Source organism: Sander vitreus, chromosome 6 (genome assembly GCF_031162955.1).
Source record: "Sander vitreus isolate 19-12246 chromosome 6, sanVit1, whole genome shotgun sequence".
Taxonomy (NCBI): Eukaryota; Metazoa; Chordata; class Actinopteri; order Perciformes; family Percidae; genus Sander; species Sander vitreus.
Window position 1 is genome coordinate 33,855,350 of NC_135860.1, and position 24,497 is coordinate 33,879,846.

Consider the following 24,497-nt stretch of genomic DNA (forward strand, 5'->3'; position numbering starts at 1 on the left):
TGTGGAGTAATGTCTGGCAATGCGAGACTAGCATCAAGCTAACATTGATATTGTGTGACATTGGGTTTAGCATTCTCAACTGGTACCTCCTGTGAACTTCGACGCTGGGGAGCAGGGCCCGGGGGAGACGACTCTTCAGTGGAATAATCGGTAGAATACTTGATTACTAAAATAATCGATAGCTGCAGCCCTATCTGGATTGCAGTTTAAAACTTTAACAGCACACTTACTAAAATGTTGAGTTTTATTTGGGCTTGAGTGCATAAATAACATTACAGTTAATGGGTATGGATAGAACTATAACTGGAGGCTTGGTTAGCAATTTTTAGCTCCGGTTAGCGGTTAACTCCAAATATAGATCAGCTCCAGTGGACGCACTGGAGAGGTTGAACAATCGGACTCAGTGGTGCCCAATCAACCTGGGCAAGGTGCCCAATTATAACCTATATATGGGAAACACTGCACTATTTTGATGATGAGGGAGCTGATATTCAGCTCCCACTTAAGGTCCTGGGAGATGATGGTGCCCAGGAAGCGATGGGACTCCACAGTGTTGACTAGAGCTGTCAATCTTCCTCTATATTAACATTAAAATGTAATTTGTTATTTTTTATAATATTCAAATAATATATATATATATATATATATATATATATATATATATATATATATATATACACACACACACTACTCAGGCTTTTTTAGTGATTTATAAACCTGTTTCTTGCAGATTGTCACGTTACTGAGAATACAGCTATTAGAAGGTAATATATGAAGTTGAAGCTAACTCTGACAGCTGTAGGGCAGCTAACATAAATATTACCTGTCTCCATGAAGCTCCCAGCTAAGCTACTATAACTTGCGACGCAGTTAGGAAACCAGAACGAGCTAACTAATGATAACGGAAGCATTTTGGCTTGGTGGATGTTATTTTTAAAATCATGTTAAAACTTTTTCCCATCCTTTCTCCGATTCACTCCCCCTGTACTAACATTAACTTGGTACGTAACGTTAGCTCCGTGATCCTAAGACCTCACAATGCCTTTCTCACTCCCACTAACTCTGATGTTCATCAGATGTGACATGACAAAAGCATTTCGTTTTCACATGCGGGTAGGCCAAGGCAAGAAAAGGGAGAGTAGCTAACGATGAGCCAACATATTTATAAAAAAAAAAAAATCACATTCGAATAGTAATTTCAGCATTCGATAGTAATCGATAGTCTTTTTTACTATTCGAATTATATTCGACTTTCAGAATTTGTTTCAACAGCCATAGTGTTGACTGTGGAGTTACCCAGGGTGATGGGGGCGGGTGGGGCTGCATCCTTCCTAAAATCCACTACCATCTCCACTGTCTTCAGAGCATTTAGCTCCAAGTTGTTCTGACTGCACCAGGTCACCAAGTGGTCAATCTCCCACCTGTAGGTGGACTCATCTCTGGTGGGGATAAGTGGTGTCGTCCGTGAACTTCAGGAGAGATTTTTTTAAGTTAAGTTAAGTTATAAGCCGCCAATTCTAGGTAATTAGTGGGAAACACTGAGGTGTTAGGACTGTTAGTCTGGCAAAACAAAAACATTTCAAGAAATCACTTTGGGCTCTGGAAAACTGGGATGGACATTTTTTTTCTGACAAGTTTTTAATGCATAAAATGCGTTCCCCCTTCTCTAGAGAACCCAACCTTTAACTTGCTTTTAAACTGCCACCTTTTTGCTCATCTTCTTCAGTATTCGGTGACTGAGACTGAGTCCTAAAGGCACAGTGGAATCCGGTAGCAGCAGCAGCAGGCATCTAGCTTAGATGAAGGATGAAGAGCCCGGTGCACAGATGCAGGGATGTGGAGCACGGGCGTGGGCAGGGCATGGCTGGGGCCAACTGCCTACAGGCCGAGCAGCGCATCCCCATCTCCAAAGACGTCATCACTTCCTCCTCTGCCTCCGCTATGTGGTTCATCAGGGACATCTGTGGCATTGTGTGCGCCGTCATCACTTGGCTGCTGTTGTTGTATGCAGAGTTTGTAGTGCTGTTTGTGATGCTGCTGCCCTCCAAGAATCTGATGTACAGCATTGTAAACGGGACCCTGTTCAACATTCTGGCCTTCCTTGCCCTTGCCTCACACCTCAGGGCTATGTGCACTGACCCTGTAAGTGGCACTTGTTTGGTGTTATTTATACACACAAATTAAAAAGTTAAGTGACAGACTGTCATGCTTTTAACTGTCAATGGCATGCAGACAAGTTTGGGGTCTTTATCTTTATATAATTTAATAAAATTATAAAAGTACTTCATTATAATGATTAATGAGCTGCAAATTATGCTGAAGTTATCTACTGTGTGTTCATGTTACTAGGGGGCAGTGCCAAAAGGGAATGCTACTAAGGAATACATAGAAAGTCTTCAGCTGAAACCAGGGCAGGTGGTCTACAAATGTCCCAAGTGCTGCAGCATCAAGCCTGACCGAGCACACCACTGCAGGTAGGGCATGACATTCTCACTGCCCTATTAGGGCATTCACAAACCCAATTCCTGCTTACAGCTGCAGTGTTTTGATAAGGGTTGGGTATAGGGCTGCACAATTTGAAGAAAAATATGTTGCGATTTATAATACTGCATTTACGATCGCGATATAATGGTATCATGAGTCTACTTGCTTGATTATCAAGGAAAATGCACAAAATACTAACATTTTGAAATGTTTATTTCTCAACTTAAACATACAAAGTTAAATGAGCATGTGCAATACTTTTGTAAAATATTAAGTTATTTAAAAATGTATATAACAAAAAGCAGTCTTTTCAAAATAGACATTTTTGCTCTGCTCAACAGTACAAATTAAATAAATAGAACAATAATATGTATATAGAAAAATACAAATTAATATTTAAACAATACATTTTGTATGCACTTTTAAACAATGACTTTTAAAATGGGAGTAATATAACTAGTGATTAAGTTACAAAATGTACTTTGTTCAGCCTCTTCTTAAAGTCTGAATGCTTGAAACCCTCTACACTTCTGATACTCACATGACCATACGCGACACATACTACTGCCTTAACAGACTGACTGGTCATATCTTTTTTGGACGTTTTTATGACGGTATAGCGCTTAAAGGGGTGATAGAATGATTATATAGTGTATTTCACACTGTTCCTTAAGGTCTCCTAATAGGGTATGTAACATTGGTTAGGCTGAAAATTGCTTGAATGCTATTTTATGGGTCCTTAACTACCCTGTGAATATGACCCTATTTGTAAGAGCTTTTCTTCCAAATATGGTATGCTCATGAATATTTAGATGAGCTGATTGGTTTGAGCCAATGACATACACATCCATTGGAGACTAGACAGCAGGTCTAATATTTCAGACACTGCAAAGTTATACATTGTTTGTCTGCTATTTCGTTATTAAATTCACTTCTGAGACTTCTTTATGCGAGAAATCAACAATATAAAGCTCAAATATGGGCCGTTTTACGAAAATTGATGGCTAATTGCAAATTTGGTAAGACGTGTCGGACTTTAGGAGCTCCACACAGTCTGACGAGAAAACGGCAACCTCCATACCCAGTGTTACTGGACTACCGGGGCTCCGCGGAACTGGCTGGCTGCTAGCTGCCGGCATAACTATATTTACAGTTTGAATTTCGTCACGCCACTTATATAACATCTACCCCAAGGTCTTATAAAGCTAACAATGGTGTCCGATTTCAATTTAATGCATTTTTGTGAACATTAGCTAGGGATTTCGTTAACTGCTACTGTGCCTTCAATCCTATGGGTAAAGATAGCTGCAGGCCCTTGAGCTCCATCAGGGCCTCTGCGTTTTGTAGTCCAGTAACCCAGAAACGGTGACTTTGCGCGGGTATGGAGCGCCGCAGGCTTCCCTTCGTGACGGAGATCCAGCTAGCTCACAGCGAGCCGGAGTCTATGAAGTAGGACACTCCGAGCGGCGAGGCAGCACCGGCCGCTGTCACGTAGCCTGCTGAGCTCCTGCTGAACTGCGACGCAGTCGGACAAAATTTGCAATTAGCCATCAATTTTCGTAAAACGGCCCATATTTGACCTCTACATAGTTGATTTCTCGCATAAAAAGTCTCAGAAGTGAATTTAGTAATTAAATAGCGGACCTCTGGAGATCTGCATGACCTAGCTAGATTCAGAAGACTAAGCTGACCTCAGGTCAGTGGTGTAGCCTATGCAAATGTTGGGGCATAACAAAGACTAGGAGTTGAGATGCTTACGTCAACTTTTAGCTCTGTTGAGATTCGCCCGTTTTCAGCAGCAGTTTCAAAATGTGAGATTTGCATAGTAAAGGGGTATCAATGGGATTTTGAGCTTCTATGTATGTCCTATTTACCCACCGAACTGTCGTTATTCAACTATGACAAGGTAAAATTGATTTTGCATTCTATCACCCCTTTAATACATCCATGGGGTAGAGTAATTCAGAGGGCAGATTCAATGTAGATTTAGTCGACATTCCACTTCCGGGATTGCTCCGTTGCCGTTTACACTTTTTTTGGCCGGATGTCCGTTACCATACTCTTTCTTTGTGTTGGAATTTTAGACTCCGGTCGATTTATGAGGTCTACGGTTAACTGCTCCTCAGATTTCTGCAGGGTAAATCGAGACAGCTAGCTAGACTATCTGTCCAATCTGAGTTTTCTGTTGCACAACTAAAACTGAATTTACAAGTTCCCTCTCGAGGCTATTTTGCATCGGCACGGTGGCTCTGTCCGGCGCTTAGTGATGATTGTGATTGGTTTAAAGACATGACAATAAACCAGAGCACGTTTTTCTCCCATCCCAGAATGCTGTATGGAGTAGCCAGACCCTCCTCCGCAGCGCTGTGGAGGAAGGTCTGGCAAAGCATGACTAACGTAGATTATTATTTTTTTTTTAACCTTTTATTTATCCAGGTAAGTCGATTGAGAACACTTTTTTTTTTTTTTTTAAACAATACTTTAAGTTTTTCACATATAGAAAACATACAAACAACAATGACCACAGCAATACAAATAATGTATAAGTTTACTATACAACAAAACAATCAAAAAACAAATTAAATAATTGTACAAATAAAACAAAAGTAAATAAAAACAAATAACTGAAAAAGCAGCAGCAGATGATTCTTCAAGTTAGTGCAACATTCTCATCCTCCAAAAATTCCAAAAAAGGTTTCCACACTTCAACAAACGTTTCCCTCTTTCCAGTGCAAGGTATGTTGCAATCTCCTTCAGCCACAACTTTACAGAGGGCAACTGTATATTTTTCCAGAAAAGAGCGATCAGTCTTCTAGCTTGAAGGAGCCCAAAATCAATCAACACTGATTGTTTAGAATTGACGACCAAATTTTCATGGTATATACCCAAGAGACAAAGTTTTGCTTGCAGGGGAACAGTCTTAGCCACCATATGGGAAATGGCCCCCATCACACTCTGCCAAAATAGTTGTACTTTTGAGCATTCCCAAACACAGTGGAACAGTGTTCCTTTTTCCTCTAAACACTTACAACAAATATCTGGAATATTAGGATAGATTTTATTCAGCTTTACTAGGTTGATATAAGTTCGCATTAGCCATTTATATTGGAGCAATTTCAATCTTGTATTAATTGTATTTTGCTGTGCCTTTTAAGCATTCCACTTCCCAGTCTTCTTCAGGTATATTCTCTCCAATATCGACTTTCCATGCTTCTAATCTGTCTTTGGAGGATTCCTTTTCATAAAATACCAAAGTCCCATAAAACAAAGACACTAGACCCCTTTTAGCCAGATTTGTAATGATAGGTTTTCAAGATGTGTCAAAGATGGTTCAGACATTAGATCTTTATTTATTGGTGATATAAAATGTCCATCCATCCATCTTATCCGCTTATTCGGGGTCGGGTCGCGGGGGTAGCAGCTCCAGCAGGGGACCCCAAACTTCCCTTTCCCGGGCCACATTAACCAGCTCCGACTGGGGGATCCCGAGGCGTTCCCAGGCCAGGTTAGAGATATAATCCCTCCACCTAGTCCTGGGTCTCCCCCGAGGCCTCCTCCTAGCTGGACGTGCCTGGGACACCTCCCTAGGGAGGCGCCCAGGGGGCATCCTTACCAGATGCCCGAACCACCTCAACTGGCTCCTTTCGACGCAAAGGAGCAGCGGCTCTACTCCGAGCTCCTCACGGATAACTGAGCTTCTCACCCTATCTCTAAGGGAGACGCCAGCTACCCTCCTGAGGAAACCCATTTCGGCCGCTTGTACCCTGGATCTTGTTCTTTCGGTCATGACCCAGCCTTCATGACCATAGGTGAGGGTAGGAACAAAAACTGACCAGTAGATTGAGAGCTTTGCCTTCTGGCTCAGCTCTCTTTTCGTCACAACGCTGCGATAAATTGAATGTAATACCGCACCTGCTGTGCCGATTCTCCGACCAATCTCCCGTTCCATTGTCCCCTCACTCGCGAACAAGACCCCAAGGTACTTGAACTCCTTCACTTGGGGTAAGGACTCATTCCCTACGTGGAGAAGGCACTCCATCGGTTTCCTGCTAAGAACCATGGCCTCCGATTTAGAGGTGCTGATCCTCATCCCAGCCGCTTCACACTCGGCTGCGAACCGATCCAGTGAGTGCTGAAGGTCACAGGCCGATGATGCCATCAGGACCACATCATCTGCAAAAAGCAGCGATGAGATCCCCAGCCCACCAAACTGCAACCCCTCTCCACCCCGACTACGCCTCGATATCCTGTCCATAAATACTACAAACAGGATTGGTGACAAAGCGCAGCCCTGGCAGAGGCCAACTCTCACTTGAAACAAGTCCGACTTACTGCCGAGAACCCGGACACAGCTCTCGCTTTGGTAGTACAGAGATTCGATGGCCCTGAGAAGGGACCCCCTCACCCCGTACTCCCGCAGCACCTCCCACAGTATCTCCCGGGGCACCCGGTCATACGCCTTCTCCAGATCCACAAAACACATGTAGACTGGTTGGGCATACCCCCATGCTCCCTCCAGGATCCTTGCGAGAGTAAAGATCTGGTTCGTTGTTCCACGACCAGGACGGAATCCGCATTGTTCCTCTTCAACCTGAGATTTGACTGTCGGCCGAACCCTGTGATACCCCTGTAATTGGCACACACCCTCTGGTCCCCCTTTTTAAAAAGGGGAACCACCACCCTGGTCTGCCACTCCTTAGGCACCGTCCCAGACTTCCACGCAATGTTGAAGAGGCGTGTCAACCAAGACAACCCCTCCACACCCAGAGCTTTAAGCATTTCTGGACGGATCTCATCAATTCCTGGGGCTTTGCCACTGTGGAGTTGTTTAACTACCTCAGCAACCTCCACCAGGGAAACTGATGCCAATCCCTCCTCATCCTCCAGCTCTGCCTCTACCATAGAGGGCGTATTAGTCGGATTTAGGAGTTCCTCAAAGTGCTCCTTCCACTGCCCTATTACCTCCTCAGTTGAGGTCAACAGCGTCCCATCCTTACTGTACACAGCTTGGATGGTTCCCCGCTTCCCCCTCCTGAGGTGGCGAACGGTTTTCCAGAAGTACCTTGGTGCCGACCGAAAGTCCTTCTCCATGTCTTCTCCGAACTTCTCCCACACACGCTGCTTTGCCTCTTTCACGGCAGAGGCTGCAGCACTTCGGGCCCTTCGGTACCTTGCAACTGCCTCCGGAGTCGTCTGGGATAACCTATCCCGGAAAGACTCCTTCTTCAGTCGGACGGCTTCCCTGACCACCGGTGTCCACCACGGTGTTCGTGGGTTACCGCCCCTTGAGGCACCTAAGACCCTAAGACCACAGCTCCTCACCGCAGCTTCAGCAATGGAAACTTTGAACATTGTCCACTCGGGTTCAATGCCCCCAGCCTCCACAGGGATGCACGAAAAGTTCCGCCGGAGACAGGGGCCTCCTCCAGACGTTCCCAATTTACCCGCACTACCCGTTTGGACTTACCAGGTCTGTCCAGAGTCTTCCCCCACCCCCTGACCCAACTCACCACCAGATGGTGATCGGTTGACAGCTCCGCCCCTCTCTTCACCCGAGTGTCCAAAACATACGGCCTCAGATCAGATGAAACGATTATAAAATCGATCATTGACCTTTGGCCTAGGGTGCTCTGGTACCAAGTACACTTATGAGCATCCCTATGTTCGAACATGGTGTTCGTTATAGACAATCCATGACTAGCACAGAAGTCCAACAACAAACAACCACTCTGGTTTAGATCAGGGAGGCTGTTCCTCCCAATCACGCCTCTCCATGTGTCTCCATCATTACTCACGTGCGCGTTGAAGTCCCCCAGCAGAACTATGGAGTCCTCGACTGGAGCCCCATGCAGGACTCCACTCAAGGTCTCCAAGAAGGCCGAATACTCCGAACTCTTGTTTGGTGCATATGCACAAACAACAGTCAGTTTTCCCCCCCACAACCCGCAGGTGTAGGGAGGCGACCCTCTCGTCCACCGGGTTAAACTCCAACGTAGCGGCGCTCAGCCGGGGGCTTGTGAGTATCCCCGCACCCGCCCGGCGCCTCACACCCTGGGCAACTCCGGAGAAGAAAAGAGTCCAACCCCTATCCAGGAGTATGGTTCCAGAACCAAGATTGTGCGTAGAGGTAAGCCCCACCAGATCTAACCGGTAGCGCTCCACCTCCCGCACACGTTCCGGCTCCTTCCCCCACAGAGAGGTGACATTCCACGTCCCCAGAGCCAGCCTCTGCTGCCCAGGTCTGGTCCGTCGAGGCCCCTGACCTTCACTGCCACCCATGTGGCAGCGCACCCGACCCCAGCGGTTCCTCCCACAGGTGGTGGGCCCATGGGATGGAGAGATGTCCGCCACGTAGCTTTTTCGGGCTGTGCCCGGCCGGGCTCCGTGGCAAGCCCGGCCACCAGACGCTCGCTGACGAGCCCTCCATCTGGGCCTGGCTCCAGACGGGGGCCCCGGGCTTCCTCCGGGCAGGGTCACTTCATCCCTTCCTCGATGTTTCATAGGATTTTTGAACCATTCTTTGTCTGGCCCCTCACCTGAGACCACTTTGCCTTGGGAGACCCTACCAGGAGCACAAAGCTCCAGACAACACAGCCCTCAGGTTCATAGGGACACACAAACCTCTCCACCACGATAAGGTGATGGTTCCCGGAGAAGGATATGAAATATTTCAGTTGTAAATATTTGAAAACATTTTTTTTTGATATACCATATTCCTTAAATATTTGCTCAAAGGTAAGTAGTTTGTCATCTCTGTATAGGTTCCCTACACATTGCACACCTTTGGTTGCCCAAAGCTTGAAACCACCATCACTTCTAGCTGGTATAAAATCATTGTTTCCCCATATAGGAGAAAAACAAGATAAAGCAGGGATGTCGCCAATATGCTGGTATACGGTTCATTTTTATTTAAAAATAACAGTGATGATTTAGAGAAATTTATTTTATATCCAGAGAACTCTCCAAATTGTTGAATTAATATGATTAGATTTGGAATACTGTCCTTAAGCCTGGTCAGAAAAAGGATGATGTCATCGGCATACAAAGATATCCTATGTTCTTGCTCACCTATCTGGATGCCCGTGAGGCCAACATGGGCTCTGACAGCCATAGCGAGAGGTTCAATAGCATAGTAAATAGCATTGGTGATAATGGACAGCCTTGTCGGGTTGAACGCTGTAAGTTGAACAGTTTTGAGACAACACTATTGGTCAGAATCTCTGCTATTGGGTTTATGTAGAGAACACAAATCCATCTAAGAAATCCTCTACAAATCCGAATCGTGGTAGCAATTTAAAAAGGTAGTGCCATTCTATTCTGTCAAATGCCTGTTGGGCATCTAATGACAGTACTGCTGTGTCCTTACCGCCAGCTTTTTCTTGTAATATATTAAGGACTCTTCTGATGTTATGGAAACCTTGGCGATTTCGTACAAACACAGTTGATCATTATGTATGAGTTTAGGAAGGTGTGGATCTAATCTTCTTGCTAGCATTTTACAAAGTATTTTAGTGTCACTACACATCAGACTGATTGGCCTAAACGACGAGCACTCTGTGGATGGTTTGCCTGGTTTTTGGATGAGGGTTATTAGAGCTAATGTCATAGTGGGTAGAAGAGTTCTTTCCAGGAAGCATTCTTTAAACATATTTAGAAGTGGCTCTACTAATATTAGTTTTTAAATGTTTTATAAAATTCTATGGGCAACCCATCCAGCCCAGGTGCCTTACCACTATTCATATTATGGATGGCTTCTGACAACTCTGTTGGCTGTTATATTCCTATCCAATTAATATTTTATGTCATAAGATAATAACTGAAGCTGATCAAGAAATGTTTCCTGCACATCTGGGTCTTGGTTGCATTCTGATCTATATAAGGATTCATGAAAATCTTTGAAGCATGTATTTATTTCCAGCGGGTCTATCGTTAAATTCCCTTGCGGTGTCCTAATACTATTTATTGCTTGGTCAGTTTGTTGTTTTTTGATTCTCCAGGCTAAGAGTTTACCAGCCTTCTCTCCTTGATCATGGTAGGCTTGCTTCAACCAAATTAAACTTTTGGCACTTTCATCTGTGGACATTTTATTATATTTAGCTCTTAATATAAGTATTTTTTTGTTTTAAATCATCATCTTTTACATACAGGTTATTTTCCAACATTTTGATTTGTTTTTCCAAATTTACCATTTCCAATTTATAGTGTTATGTTTTATAGCTGGTGTAACTAATCTCTCCCCTGGCGAATGCCTTAAATGCTTCCCATCTGGTACAAGCACTAGTTTCATCAGTATTTAGTGCAAAGAAGCTGTTCATTTTAGAGTCAATAGTGTCAACAAAAACTTGATCTTGCAGCCATCTCGCCTGGAATCTCCAATTAGGTGGGCTATGGACAATTTTGTCGATTTGGATTTTGAGTGATACAGCAGCATGGTCACTTATCACGATACCATTATACCAGCATTTGCTAACCTTGGGTAAGAGTTCCCTGGAAATAATGAAATAGTCTATGCGGGAATGTGATTTGTGTGTACTTGAATAACAGGAGTAATAATTTTTATCAGGATTCCGTTCTCTCCAGACATCAACTAGATTAAGATCCTCTATAAACTGTTTCAGTAGTTCTCTAGTTTGTGTTTTACCCGTGTCACAACCCGTTGAACGATCTATTGTTGGATTTAAAGCACCCCTCCTAAAATAAAAAATCTGTTCATGGTAGACATTTAAGTCAAGAAAAATATTCCTAAAGAAACTGGCAAATACTAACTAGATAGGGGTGGGCGATATATATCATCTACGATTTATATCGTCATTGTTGTGTTAACGATGTGCAAATTGACATTATCAAGTATTTAAATTACTTAGAAAAAAACACTTCCAAACACGCATTGGAACGCTACACATTCACTAATGTCAACAAAGATGGCGGCGCGCGTTGTGCACTAGCACTAGCTCTCTTGTCGGTGTATATTTATACAAGTACAGCCACACTGAACTAATCAATATAGGACTATGATACAACACAGGTGTTACGAGAGCCTTCCAGGTGGCTCATAACATCCCGGCGGACATAGCATACATGAAAATCACTTACCTTTCGATGAAATTCGCCGTTTTGAAACCAAAATAGGTGACCTATGTGAATTGTGTAGATTCGATGAGAAAATGTTTAGGAGGGGGGTAAGTACCAGAGATTCAGTGAACTGCGAACAGGTGCACGTGCCAGAAGGGAGCGCGAGTGCATGGAAATATTAGCGCGAAGGGCCTTGCATCACCAGTTTCTTTCTCTGGGAAGGTAGGGGAATGCCATTACCTGATTGGTTTACAAGCAGTTTGCACCATCAATAAATAAAAAGTCCACATGGGATTTGTTTTGATGCGCTGGATTTAACCAATCATCGAACTTCCACCTACCAATGAAACGAGTTCTAGCCATTCAGATGCAAAGTATGGCGGGTCTTTGCCGAAATGCGAGTGTGCAGTGCCGATGTGGTCTCTGTGGTAACGCGGCTAAAAAAAAAATGGAGGCAAAGTTTATCAAACTTGGTAAGATACAGCTTTAGTTGAGAAAGTAGTTAAAAACAAATGGCGCTGGGCATGAATAGAGGACAAGAGGAAAAGGGTGGAGACAGGATGCTGTTTAGCACTGACCGACCGTGATACAAACAATATGTGTGTACACGTTCATAGCGGAACATGATTTGTCATTAACGATTGCCACTGTGTAAAAGCTATCTGAAGCCCAAACTGCCTTGACAAAGCTGTCTGTTTGTAATCAGCATGGCATTATTTAAACATTAACTTAACTAATGTTGAATTAAAAATTAAATTAACTTGTCCCAGAGTTTAGACATCTAGCTATATGAAAAGCTAAACAATGCGACATTTTCAATAAATGTAAATAAAGCAGCTAATATCAACATGGACAAAATCATGAATGTACTAATTCGCTTTTTTGATGACCTGGCCAAAGTAACCCATCTAGAAAGTTTTGTTTTCACAATCAATCATTGTAGGATTATGATATTATTGCAATATGTAAATCTACATTGACTCTTAATTTAACATATGGTTGGAAGAAGTAAAAATGTATCCAAAACCTTTTAGTTTTTAAAAATTATGACTTGTATTATTGTGTAATGTCAGAAGGACTTTAACTGTTTTGCCAGTCAAATTCACTTTAATGAGTGCATATTAAAATATTACTGTGTTTTTTTTTACTTTAAGCCCTGCTCATGGAAGTTAAGTTTTTCCAGCTCTCCCCAGGTTGGCAAAAATTGCATCTCAAAATGCATCAGATTGATGCTCTAAAATATGGAATATTTAAAATTTTCTTCCAGCCAAGTAGGACTATCAAAACCTGGCCTGACACTCCCCTATCCCAGCTCCAGGACTGCTTCCAATAAGGACATGGTTGTGTGCAATATGTTACAGAACAGAGCCCTTTGTTTATTGTTATGATTTCATCTTGCTTGTGTGCTGCACAATTTACATTACAACAGAGGTGTACAACTGAATGTTTACTCAGAGTTCAATATTCCTACACTTGTTCAATTAGTATTTTGTATGTCTTTAAATAGTTTTTACTTGAATACTTACATTTTAAAGAAAATAAATAAGAACTGTTTTCATTCAACATTGTGCCCATTATTATCATCAGTGATTAAGTAACTGGGACTTTTAAAAACACGTTTAAAGGATATCGTCTAGAGGTCGACAGATAAGGGTTTTCTGAAAACTTTTTTATGAAAAAATAAAGTTTAGTGCACTTAGCAGCATTTATTAAACTTCTGAGAATACAAATCTGCAAGCTTCACAGATAGTGACAGTTATTAATCTCAACACTATTTCCTCCTAACTCCTGTTGAATCACATAAGACTAGGGCTCTCTAAAGTCAGTTCTTGTTCACCTTGTTTGTTAGATCATTGTTCATTTGTTGAAGTGTTTTATCTGTGTTTTGGGGACCCTACTGTTACATGTCCTGTTGCACTCATTAGGCTCTTATCTGAGCAGATTTCTGTCATTCAAACAACTCTTAGTTGTAATTTAAAACTCATCCAGCCAATTTAATAAAATTAAGGGTTTTATCCGTGCTCGAGTCCATAGATGCAGTTAATGGATACAGGCACGGAGAACTGAAGGCTCTGTTAGCAACGATTAGCTCCGTTAGCGGTTAGCTCCAGTTAGCTCCATTATAGGAGTGGATGAGACTGCCACGGACAGGGCTAACAAACACTCTTATAAATGACATTCAGGGAGCTTCCACAGTAGTGTGGCCACAGTGTTTTGTATGGTTTTATTAGTACAATTAATCCCAAGGCAAGAACACCAGCAGCATGCTACTACTAACGGTAGCGTCTGAGCCTGAAGTGACTGCATGAGACACACGGCAAGACTTCACAAGGGGAGGGGCTGGAGGCAGCTGGTCTGGGTGCGCTGTAAAAAATGTTGCCTATTCATGTTTTTAAAACTAGGCTGCCAACAGATGCGCCTCGGCTTGATATGCTGGGATATTGGCCGATGCCGATTTATGTTAAAAAATAATCGGTCGACCTCCAATATCGTCCAATTATCGTTATCGTCAAAATCGCCAAAAATATTGAGATTATTTTTTGTCCATATCGCCCACCCTTACTAACTAGGTTCCATGTCATTGATAGGATATTGCATTGGACGATAACGTATCTTCCACCTGAGTCTCGGACAGTTTTAACAATCTGCAATGGTATTGTCCGGTGAATAAGGATAAGCACTCCCCTTGCATAATTATTATAACATGCATATATTACTTGGCTAGGGCATCTGCTCTGTACATGCTTTTAAGTCTGCAGTTGTCAGGTGGGTTTCCTGCAAAAATATAATTTTAGATTTGAGATGTCTAATCCTACTTGTGGAGTGGGGAATAACTTGCCAGACGCGCTTTCAGTTCACGATTAGGCTACAGATTTATTTTGCACTAACACAAACAAGGTTCTGCTTCCAATACATTCCATAATTGTGTTACTGGCATACGAAATTGTGTCCAAAGTCATAAACAGCATAGAAAGGCGTAAAACAAGCGTGAAAACAGTGGTCAGCAAAAAATGAGACTTCCCCCTTTCACCCCCTCTCTTAGTCACCAAACCCGAACAGGTGAACAGATATTACTTTGCTTCCTCCGCCCCCACCAGATGCCTTGATTACCAAAAATGTCCTTTCAAAATAATAGAACTGTACCTGGCTCTTACACTACTCATATCTTGTTTTAACTTTGTAATTTTCCAAAGCCCCCTGACATTCCAACTCGTTATTTTTATGTTAGAGGAGTTAAAGTTATGATACATACTTGTTTTTACAAAAAAAGAATAGAAGGCTGCTGCAAAAAAACAAAACCAAAACCAACACCAACAACAACAACAACACCAACACATACACATACCTGGGGGGGACTTGAACAACATCCTCCCACAACAGTGTGAACCCTTGAACCCATCTAATCCCCCTCCTCCCTCCCTCCATCTCCCTCCAAAACCTGTAACACTTGTAGGACTAAACGCTGAGCCACATAACTGAGGAGCAGCTTGTAATCCTAACCCAGGCAAACCACAAATGATGTCCACAAACCATGCAGTCAAAAAGATCACATAACAATATCCCTAACTGAATGGTTATTAAATTAAACTATAGTACCCTCGTGCACTATATCTATAAATGAAAATAGTTGAATGACATCTTGTTAAAAGTTAGTCAGGTCGGATAACCATAATCAAATAAACAAAAGGTTACCCAGGCTCCTTATGTGATGTATGATCTTATGTCTACTGTATAAAGTAAGGTAAGCTGTTCCCTCTTCCCCCTCTCTGACTCCAAACATTCGTAGATTCTTCCGCCGGCTGCGATTTTTGCAAAGTCTTCAACTTTGGATTCAAGGTATGTGATCCGTCCTGAAGCTTTACTGAAGTCCACCGTGATGGTCTCCAACTTGTCTTCTGTTGACATGATGCTTGTTTCGGCTTCCTCCATCCGTGCAGTATTGGATGCTACATCTCGCTTCACCTCATTCATATTATTTTCTAGAACCTCAACGGAGTTGGCCATCTTGCAGAGCCGTCCGTCTATTCTGTCCAGTCCAACCAAATCCACTGAACTCCACACAAAGTGTCTTTAGCTCTGTTAGCATAGCGCCAGTTTGGGCTATGCTAGCCTCCTCCTCGTTCTCTGTTGTTGGCTCGTTTTTCTGCTTTTGCGAACATCTTGCACGCTTGAAAATATCACTCTCCTTGTTCAACACGGTTTTTGACATGGTTGCTGTTGAACTAGTAAATATAACTCGGGATTTATATTAAATTCTGCAAGGCTGTGTGGCTCAAGTTATGCCGCCATCTTGGTCTAAGCCCACCGGAAGACCCCCCACATTCACACAGTTACACATTCATACCATAAATTGCATTAATGAGAGCGAGAATAGCAGGCGCTGAAGAGAGACATCAGTGCCTGAGTGGTAAAGCAAGAGAAGAGAGGGGGCGCTGCTGAGCGGTGTCTGAGTTAGTTGTGTGAGAGAAAAGCGAGAGGATAAAGAAACGGCAAAGATGATGTAAAGTGAATTAACAGTGAACAATAAAAACACCAAGCTTTTTAAGACATGGTGCCTTAATACTGTTGGTAAAGTGAAGGGTGTTACAACGTGGAGACTGCTGTGCACACAGTGTCACACACACAGCATGTTATATTCTTCACTCTTTCATGTTAATAGAAATAACAATGATAACCCGGACTACGACGGAATATTAACCATATTAACCAACAGCATGTGTTTACAGTAGCATGGCTATCAACAACGAGGCCCACAAGTTACCCACAATCCATCGGGTGTATCACACTACGGATCCCACAGTAGCCCAAAATACACATCTCTTCCCCTCTTACAGTAGTAGTAGTAGTAGTAGTAGTAGTAGTAGTAGTAGTTTAAAATGCTTACTGCAGTCCAAAATTTAAGATACTGAAGAGTCGTCTCCCCCAGCCCCTCCTCCCCAGCGTCGAAGTTCACAGGAGGTACCAGTTGAGAATGCTAAACCCAATGTCAATGTAGCTTGATGCTAGTCTCACATTGCCAGACATTACTCCACAGCGCAGCAGAGTTGCCACATGCTGCTATGTTAATGGTTGTGCTCTGTACTCAGCTGACTGTCACCATTTATTGACTAACCGTAACAACAACAACAACAGCCGCTAAAAAGACTGCGACCTCGCGGTCGTCTGTACCCAGGGCACAGTCACTGTCTGCCGGCTACGCCTGCTGAACAGAAGCGGGGGAACAATTTCAGCAGGGGGGAGATTGTCGGTACTACTACTTCCAGACCCATTATACAGCTTGTACACATTATGGTTGCATGCCAGTTTGTAAGAAAGTGGGAATCATCTTACTGTCCAACATATCATAACCTTGAAGCTGGCGATGGTAATGTTAGCCACAATAACATAATGTTACATACATTGCAAAGCGACCTGTAGAGAACACTGTGTCCCAATCCAACAATTCAGGCTACGGGGTGTTTTGCCAAAATTTAATTGCATGTTTCCATTATGAGGAAGTCTAACTTGCCGTTTCTGGCATATGTCATAGGTCCTACGTTAGCAGTTAGCGTGTATTAGCATGGCAGCGTTAGCACTAGTCAGGATCACTTCACCGGCTGTATCTAAATTTTGTTTGCGAGTAACTAACTTGAGTACTTTACATAATTTAATGCAAGCTCGTGAATGTTGAAGTAATTGAAAATGACTATACCTACGTTAGCCGTGATATAAATGATTAAAGCGCCCATATTATGCTCATTTTCAGGTTCATAATTGTATTTTAAGGTTGTACCAGAATAGGTTTACATGGTTTAATTTTCAAAAAACACCATATTTGTGTTGTACTGCACAGCTCTCTCTCACTGCTGCAGATCCTCTTTTCAGCTGGTCTCTGTTTTATCTACAGAGTGAGACCTCTTTTCTTCTGTACTATCTTTGATTGCACTCACACATGCGCAGTAGCTCAGATGTAGATCATGTCAGCTAGCTAGCTCCATAGACAGTAAAAGAGAGGCTGTTTCTCCAACTTTTACAAGTTACAAGTCAGGATTAGCTGGGAGACTTCTAAATGAGGGCGCACATGTAAGTAGTTATTTTGTAGATTATGGTGAACTTGTGTGTGTTGTAGCAGTGCTTTGCTATTGAGAACGAGGTAGCATGCTAGTGTTAGCGTTAGCATTTGCATGCTAACGCTACGAGCTAACGGTTGCAGTTAGCCAGCTCGTTTCGGCTTGTGACGTCACAAGCCGTGCCGATTTTGAACAGCTCACCCGGAGACTGAAGGCAGGACACATTCAGAAACTGTATCTCACTCAAAACAGCATGGATGGATTTTTTTCAAAGTTGGTATGCGTGTGGAAGCACCAGAGACACAAAAGAACACCCCAAATCCCAGAAAAAGTGTAATATGGGCACTTTAAGCTTAACGCTTACCTGTAACAGTATACAACACTAAAGTGCAAAACAACATTGTCAAAATGTACAAAGGTGATCACAGTCACTGCTTGAACTCGAGCATTGAGAACATTGTTTGTGTACCCAGAGTTTACTAAAAAAGGTTTTAAACAACTCACCGTAGGTCTTGTTCTTTCCGGCCGTTCTTCACCTCGCCAGTCAAAACGAGTCGATATCAAAACAAGTAGCCACAGATTTAGTATATCCCTTGTGCACCGGTGTAGAGCCCCTGGTGATGCTTCGAGCAAAGTTTCATGTTGTGTCGAGCCTTCTTAGTGTTTTAAAAATGGCTATTTTGAGGCTAGCATAAAAGTGCCCCTATTACTCCCATTTGAATGAAAAACAAAAATACGGTACATCTTAAAAGTGGCGCTTCTGTCCTAAATATGGTTTTAAACGAAAGTTTGACTCGAGTACATTCACAAAAAGACCCTAGGTTGCATTTTGGCGAGCGTTACGCTTTAATTTACTTCAGATAGTTAAGAATAACTATTATTAACAATAAGGTTGTGCCACTAAAACATTAAAGGGGTGATGGAATGATTATGTAGGGTATTTCATACTGTTCCTTAAGGTCTCCTAATAGGGTATATAACATTGGTTGGGCTGAAAATGTCCCAGGTGCTATTTTTTTCACCCTTCTGCATCCCTGTGTAATGGCTCTATTTGGAACAAGAGCTTTTCTTCCAAATATGGTATGCTTATGAATATTTAGATGAGCTGTGCGCTGACTGGTTGAGGAACCACATACACATTCATTGGAGACGATATAGCAGGTCTCATATTTCTCACACACACACACACACACACACACACACACACACACACACACACACACAGCTGCCAGGCGCACACACACACACACACGAACACACTGTTACATACCCAGGCACGAACCACGGTGGCTGAAACAGCCGAGACCAAATGCAAAGTTTCGACACTTTCGTTACCCTTTGGACATAAAAAAAAAACGCCACAAAAGAATCGCAACTCACCTTGTAAGCGCGGGGAGCGGAGAGTGAACCCCTGCAAGCCTGTCCTCTGCCAGTGCCTCTGCAGCACTGCGTTAGATCCACAACTCCCTCTCGTCCGATATACTCGTTCTAAACCCTTTTCTCTGGGCCAGCAGGCTATTCCGTTGTACAGCCTGGAACACTGCATTTACAACCATGCTTCATTTTCAATATTCTTGAAAAACTTCCAAACTTTCTTCTTTCTAAAGTACAAAGCGCAGCTCGTGTGAGAGATCCTGACAGAGCTCCAGCTCAGCGGGTCTGTGAAGGGGGAGAGGCCGACAGGGAAGGCATCAAACCCGGCCGGCAGCCGCCGCCGCCTATCATGGCAGATTGTGGAGGTCCTCAAGTCCGAAACTGTCTTACGGCCCATATTTGAGTTTTACATAGTTGATTTCTCGCATTAAAGTCTCAGAAGTGAATTTAGTGATGGAAAAGCAGACGAACAATGTATAACATTTCTGAGATCTGCGTGACCTAGATTCAGAAGACTAAGCTGACCTCAAGTCAGTGGTGTAGCCTATGTAAATTTTGGGGCGTGACAAAGGTAGGAGTTGAGGAGTTGACGTCAACTTTTAGCTGTTTCGCCCGTTTTCAGAGGCAGTTTCAAATTTTGAGATTTGCAGAGGAAAGAGGTGGCAATGGGATTTTGAAGTTTTATGTATGTCCTATTTACCCACCAAACTGTCGTTATTTAGCTATGACAAGGTAAAATCGGTTTTGCATTCTATCACCCCTTTAAACAAGATATAACAAAAGCGATACAGAGAACATCTTTTTACTGTCCCTCAGATACAAGAACCACCATCTCAGATTGGTCTCAGAAACACTTTCAAAGTTCCTTCTTTTACTGTTTTTACTTCTTCCTTGCGTACCTTGTCACTGCTGACGAATGTTTTGATGACACGTCCCACAGGTCAGTCATTCCTGTGAGCTTGTTTTTCTTTGAGCAAAAAAAATCTCCAATTTTGATGTTGGGCTTGTCATCTGTCCATTTCTGTCGACTCTGAAGAGTGGCAAGATATTCCCTCCTCCATCTCTTCCAGAAAGTGTTTTCAAGACACTGAACTTATTTCTATTCTTTCGTATGGAGCTCCGCTGGGTCAAAGTTGCCAGATGGTGCCGATAGAGCACTGGTCTTCTGAGTTAAGATCATTGCCGGCGTGAAAACAGTTGACATGTCTGGGTCGGTAGACACTGGCACTAATGGTCTGGCATTTATTGCCATCACCTCAGCCATCAAGGTACTCAGTACTTCATGTTTGAGCCAAGTACGTACAGACTGAAGAAGCATGGCATCCAGGATCCGCCTGACTATCCCAATGAGTCTTTCCCATGATCCACCCATGACTGAGAAATGTGGGGGTTTAAACTGTCGTGTACAGTTTTTCTCCTGAAGGTAGCTGTTTAAAGTAGCATCACTGTGGTCGATTTTCAATTCTTTACAGGCACCAAAACAATTAGTGCCTATGTCAGAGTGAAGAAGCTTGGCAGGTCCGTTTTACTGAGAAAAATCTTCTCAATGCATTTCACAGCATCCACATTGTCTATCTCATCTCTGACTAGCTCATAAAGCTCCACAGCTAGAACCGCTGTGCACAACTGTAGTTATGGGACGGTATGTGTGGTTTGCGGGGCTAGTTTAGATTTACTAAACCTTCACTGTCAATTGACTTCAAGTAGGCAACAGCTCCAATTGGTATTATGGAGGCATCCGAAAAGATGCACAGCTCTTTTCATTGGGCAGGGGACTGTGGGAACGGAACATAGCACCTTGCTATCTGGCGATGTTGAAGATCCTTCAATGATTCTTTCCACCTACTCCATTCCTCCTTCTTCTCTGAAGGTAGTGGTCATTCTGTTCAGCTGAGAGTTCAAAGGAGAGCTTTTCCTTACATGGTTATAGGAGCCACAGATCCTAAGGGGTCATACAAACTGTTAACTGTTGTTGAGACACTTTGAATGTGAAACTGTCTGTTTCCAGGTTACACAGGACCCCAAGCTGCACTGTAAGGGGAGATCATCTGACCTGAGGTCCAAATCCTTCAGATCCTTGGCCCGCTCATCAGCTGAAAAAGCTTCCCTAACCTTGTGGCTGTTGGATGCTATCTTGTGCAATTTCAGTTTGGAGTCAGCTAGCATCTTCTGTGATCTTGTTAGGATGTTAATATCATCTTCAGGGGTTGGTGCAGATGCAAGTCCATCATCAACATAAAAATGTCTTACAACAAACTGCTTGGCATCAGCACCATGCTCTCTCTCACCTTCTGCTGCAGCGCGCCTCATGCAATAAATAGCCACAGCTGGTGAGGGGCTATTTCCAAACACATGGACTTTCATTCTGTAGTCCCTCACCTTCTTGCTGAGATCGTCTTCATACCAAAGGAACCTGAGGTACTCTCTGTGGTCTTCGTGTACAACAAAACAATAAAACATGTCCGTCAATACCCACTAGGTCCGCATTTGTTGCGGCACGGCTGCGGCCATGACTGACAGCTGTAGTCACGAGGACCCATAATATCTCGCGAATTCACGTAGAATAGAACCACAAAACCAACAATAGTTTGTTTCCATCCAGAGGAGTAGAGGGGAAACAACTTTGTGCTGTGTTTTCAAGGTGTAGTGCAGGGAAATATGATCCGCCGTGAGCACAGTGTATTTTACTTTGAAAATTAACCGGATTTTTATTTTGTTTCTGTGCTCGACTTCTTGTCCCGCACTATCTGCCGTGTGCTGAATTGCTGCGGAGCTCTCCGGCGTCTGGCAAAAATAGAAGTTCTGCGTATCTGCTCCGCAGGGCTGCGGACCGCCGGAATAGGGACGCAGACGTTCCGCAGTCAGTGGAAATACACACATTGACTTTAATGGAAACCTAATGACTCTGTCGACATTCCGGAGCCGTTACGCATCCAGTGGAAATACACACATTGACTTTAATGGAAACCTAATGACTCTGTCGACATTCCGGAGCCGTTACGCATCCAGTGGAAATTGCCGGATTCTTCCAGTCTCTGAAGAGTTGCATACAGGTTGCGCAGAAGCTCTTCATCATCTGCTCCAGTGCACAGGATATTATCTAGGTAGCACTGCACTCCCAGCAACGTGCTCTGAGGATTTGATCCATTGCTGGAACGGTGCCGGAGCGATTAATTGCTGAATTTCTATAGTTAATCACGATTAATCGCATGTTTTATCACAATTAAAATTCTAATATTTTGCATTTCAGAACTGTTTCTGAGTACATATTAACAATGGAAAGCAATTCTTACCAGTGTATCTTGATTGTGAATCAAATGAATGCAAGGAAAGTGACTTTATGAACTTGACTTTAAGATTTGTATTTGTTTATTATTTATTTATTTACTCTAAACAAAAGAAAAATGTGTGAATCTAGTCACACATTTGAATCTAGAGTCAATATAGTGTCCAGTGATCACCTTGCATCACTATGCAGCAGTTCAGTTGGGCTGCTTTCTCCGAGTCGTACAGGCTGTGTATGTGTGAAACTGCTATCCCCCTCGACGGCAATGTATAAGACGGTTCAGAACATGCCAAACTTAGTACTTCTTTAAGACCCGAGTCTTCTACAATGCTGACAGGTCTGCAGTTAGTTGCCACCCATTTTGCAAGAGCGGTAGTAATTTTTTGGGATTTGGTTTCATGAACAGGTCGGCAAATAACACTCTCCAAAATAGTGCTTTGCCTGAGCCTGCTAGTATCAACCTGAGTCACGTTAACTGTACTATGCTTAACTCGTAGGTGGTAGCTCAAGCTTGATGTGCTTCGGTGATATTTTAATTCAGCTTTACACAATATGCATATGGCTTTCGACCCATCCAGGAGTTTTGGAAAATAAAAAGCGCAATTCAGAATTTCGTTGCTGCTGTCTTTCTCCATCATGCCTGCAGCCTGCAGCAGCAGGATGTGTTATGAGGAAATATGGCAGCTTGATAATAAGTAAAGGTGCGGCAAAGGGTCAAAATAGTAGCCTATTAGGCACGACGCAAAGCCGAGTGAAGTGAAAATAAATTAATAAATGGCGGCATGCGATTAAAAAAATGTACGAGTTATGCTCAGCCCTTAATCGCATCGCGATTAATGCGTTAATGCTGGCAGCCCTAATAATAATGTGTACTTATTAATCCCGCAAGGGTAAATTACAATGTTTGATGTAATACCAAATGGCAGTCTGCAGTATCTGAAAAGTTCTTTGTGTATTAATAGTCAGCATTTTACGTGACTCTCCCACATGCATTTGTAAGTAAGCCTGATTGAGGTCGTGGGCCCACTCATTGGTTGTCACAGGCTCCAGAACCCCATTCTTGACCAGAGCGCCCAGGTTTGCCTCCACCTTGGGTCTGATGGTGTATGGCGCGGGTCTTGCTTTCATAAACACAGGTTTTCTATCAGGTCTTACATGCTTCACTGTAATTTATTTCATGCTACCTAAATCATCTCGGAAAAACTTCTCATGCTTTTCCAGTATGGCTTGCAGGCGAGTAGAACTGTGTGACAGCTTCCTCACATCTTGCCAATCAAGTCGGTTTCTTAAGCCCCACACACCCCATTATAGCAGGATCATTTCTCTTAGTAATGTAAACTGGCAGTTTGGCCATTACAGTTAACCGTCACCTCAGTCATTCCTTTCATGGCCATTCGATGTCCAGTATACCCCTTAAAAACTGTGTCTGAGGGTCTCAGTGCAGATGCTTCATGCTCTGTCACATATGCAGAGAGAGAGAGACAGATGCTCGCACTTACATGCTCTCATGTACTGGAAGTTGGCATCGTTTGGCAACGTTGAATTAACGTGAATCTGTCCTCTGTAGTACCGACGTAATTCGATTGATACCCAAAAAAGTACAAAGTTTGGTACCCAACCCTGGTTTTAATGCAGTGGAGAAGTCAGACTGTCCTCAGTTTTGACTGTGGTTAATTTGTGAAATAGAAATTGCTCTTGAGAGTAGCGCAGTGGCAGTTCAAAACGTGCCAATTCGGAACGGGCTGATTGCTTGGCCTCCGTAGCTTTTCTGTAGCTTTCTTCCAAACCATTGTACCTCCAGACAGGCCCGTCTCCAGGATTTTAGCAATACCAAGGTCCCATTTTTTTATTTCCCTGATCTAAATACACACATTCTAAGACGTTTGGCGAACAACTAACGTGTAACAATAGCTTCAAAATCATGTCAGTGTGGGCAGTAGCATAAATAACAAAGATAATTAAGTAAAATAATATGCGCCTTAATTTCATCTTTGTGTTTGCATCATTTTGTATTTGAATTATAGAAACAAACGCAGATGCGTTCCATACTTCAAAACTGACTTTAGCAGTTTAAAATGCACTTAACTGTTATTACAGTTATTATTACAGAAACGTGTACTAAGCACAGACACTCAACTGTCCTGCTGTTATTACAGACGTGAAGTAATCAAAGACTTTTGCCTCATTCATGAACTCGTGGTAGTGTGCTGATGCAGAATGTAACACTAATG

At 43.0% G+C, this 24,497-nt stretch overlaps 1 protein-coding gene across 10 annotated transcripts in view; it reads left to right on the plus strand.

Annotated features, from left to right (window-relative positions):
• The window catches only part of LOC144520132 (palmitoyltransferase ZDHHC3-like), a 91,347-nt gene that overhangs the window by 6,853 nt on the left and 59,997 nt on the right, over positions 1-24,497 (plus strand). For 5 of the 10 annotated variants that reach the window (XR_013502180.1, XM_078253821.1, XM_078253827.1 and 2 more), the window contains exons 2-3: positions 1,727-2,142; positions 2,350-2,474. Coding sequence is in view for 7 of the 10 variants with exons in the window: in XM_078253821.1 (XP_078109947.1) it covers positions 1,807-2,142; positions 2,350-2,474 (461 nt within the window). In the remaining 3 variants the exon portion in view is untranslated. Of the gene's footprint in view, positions 1-1,726; positions 2,143-2,349; positions 2,475-4,811; positions 4,921-24,497 lie in introns of all 10 variants that reach the window. The other 5 variants (XR_013502179.1, XM_078253822.1, XM_078253820.1 and 2 more) reach the window with 2 other exon arrangements.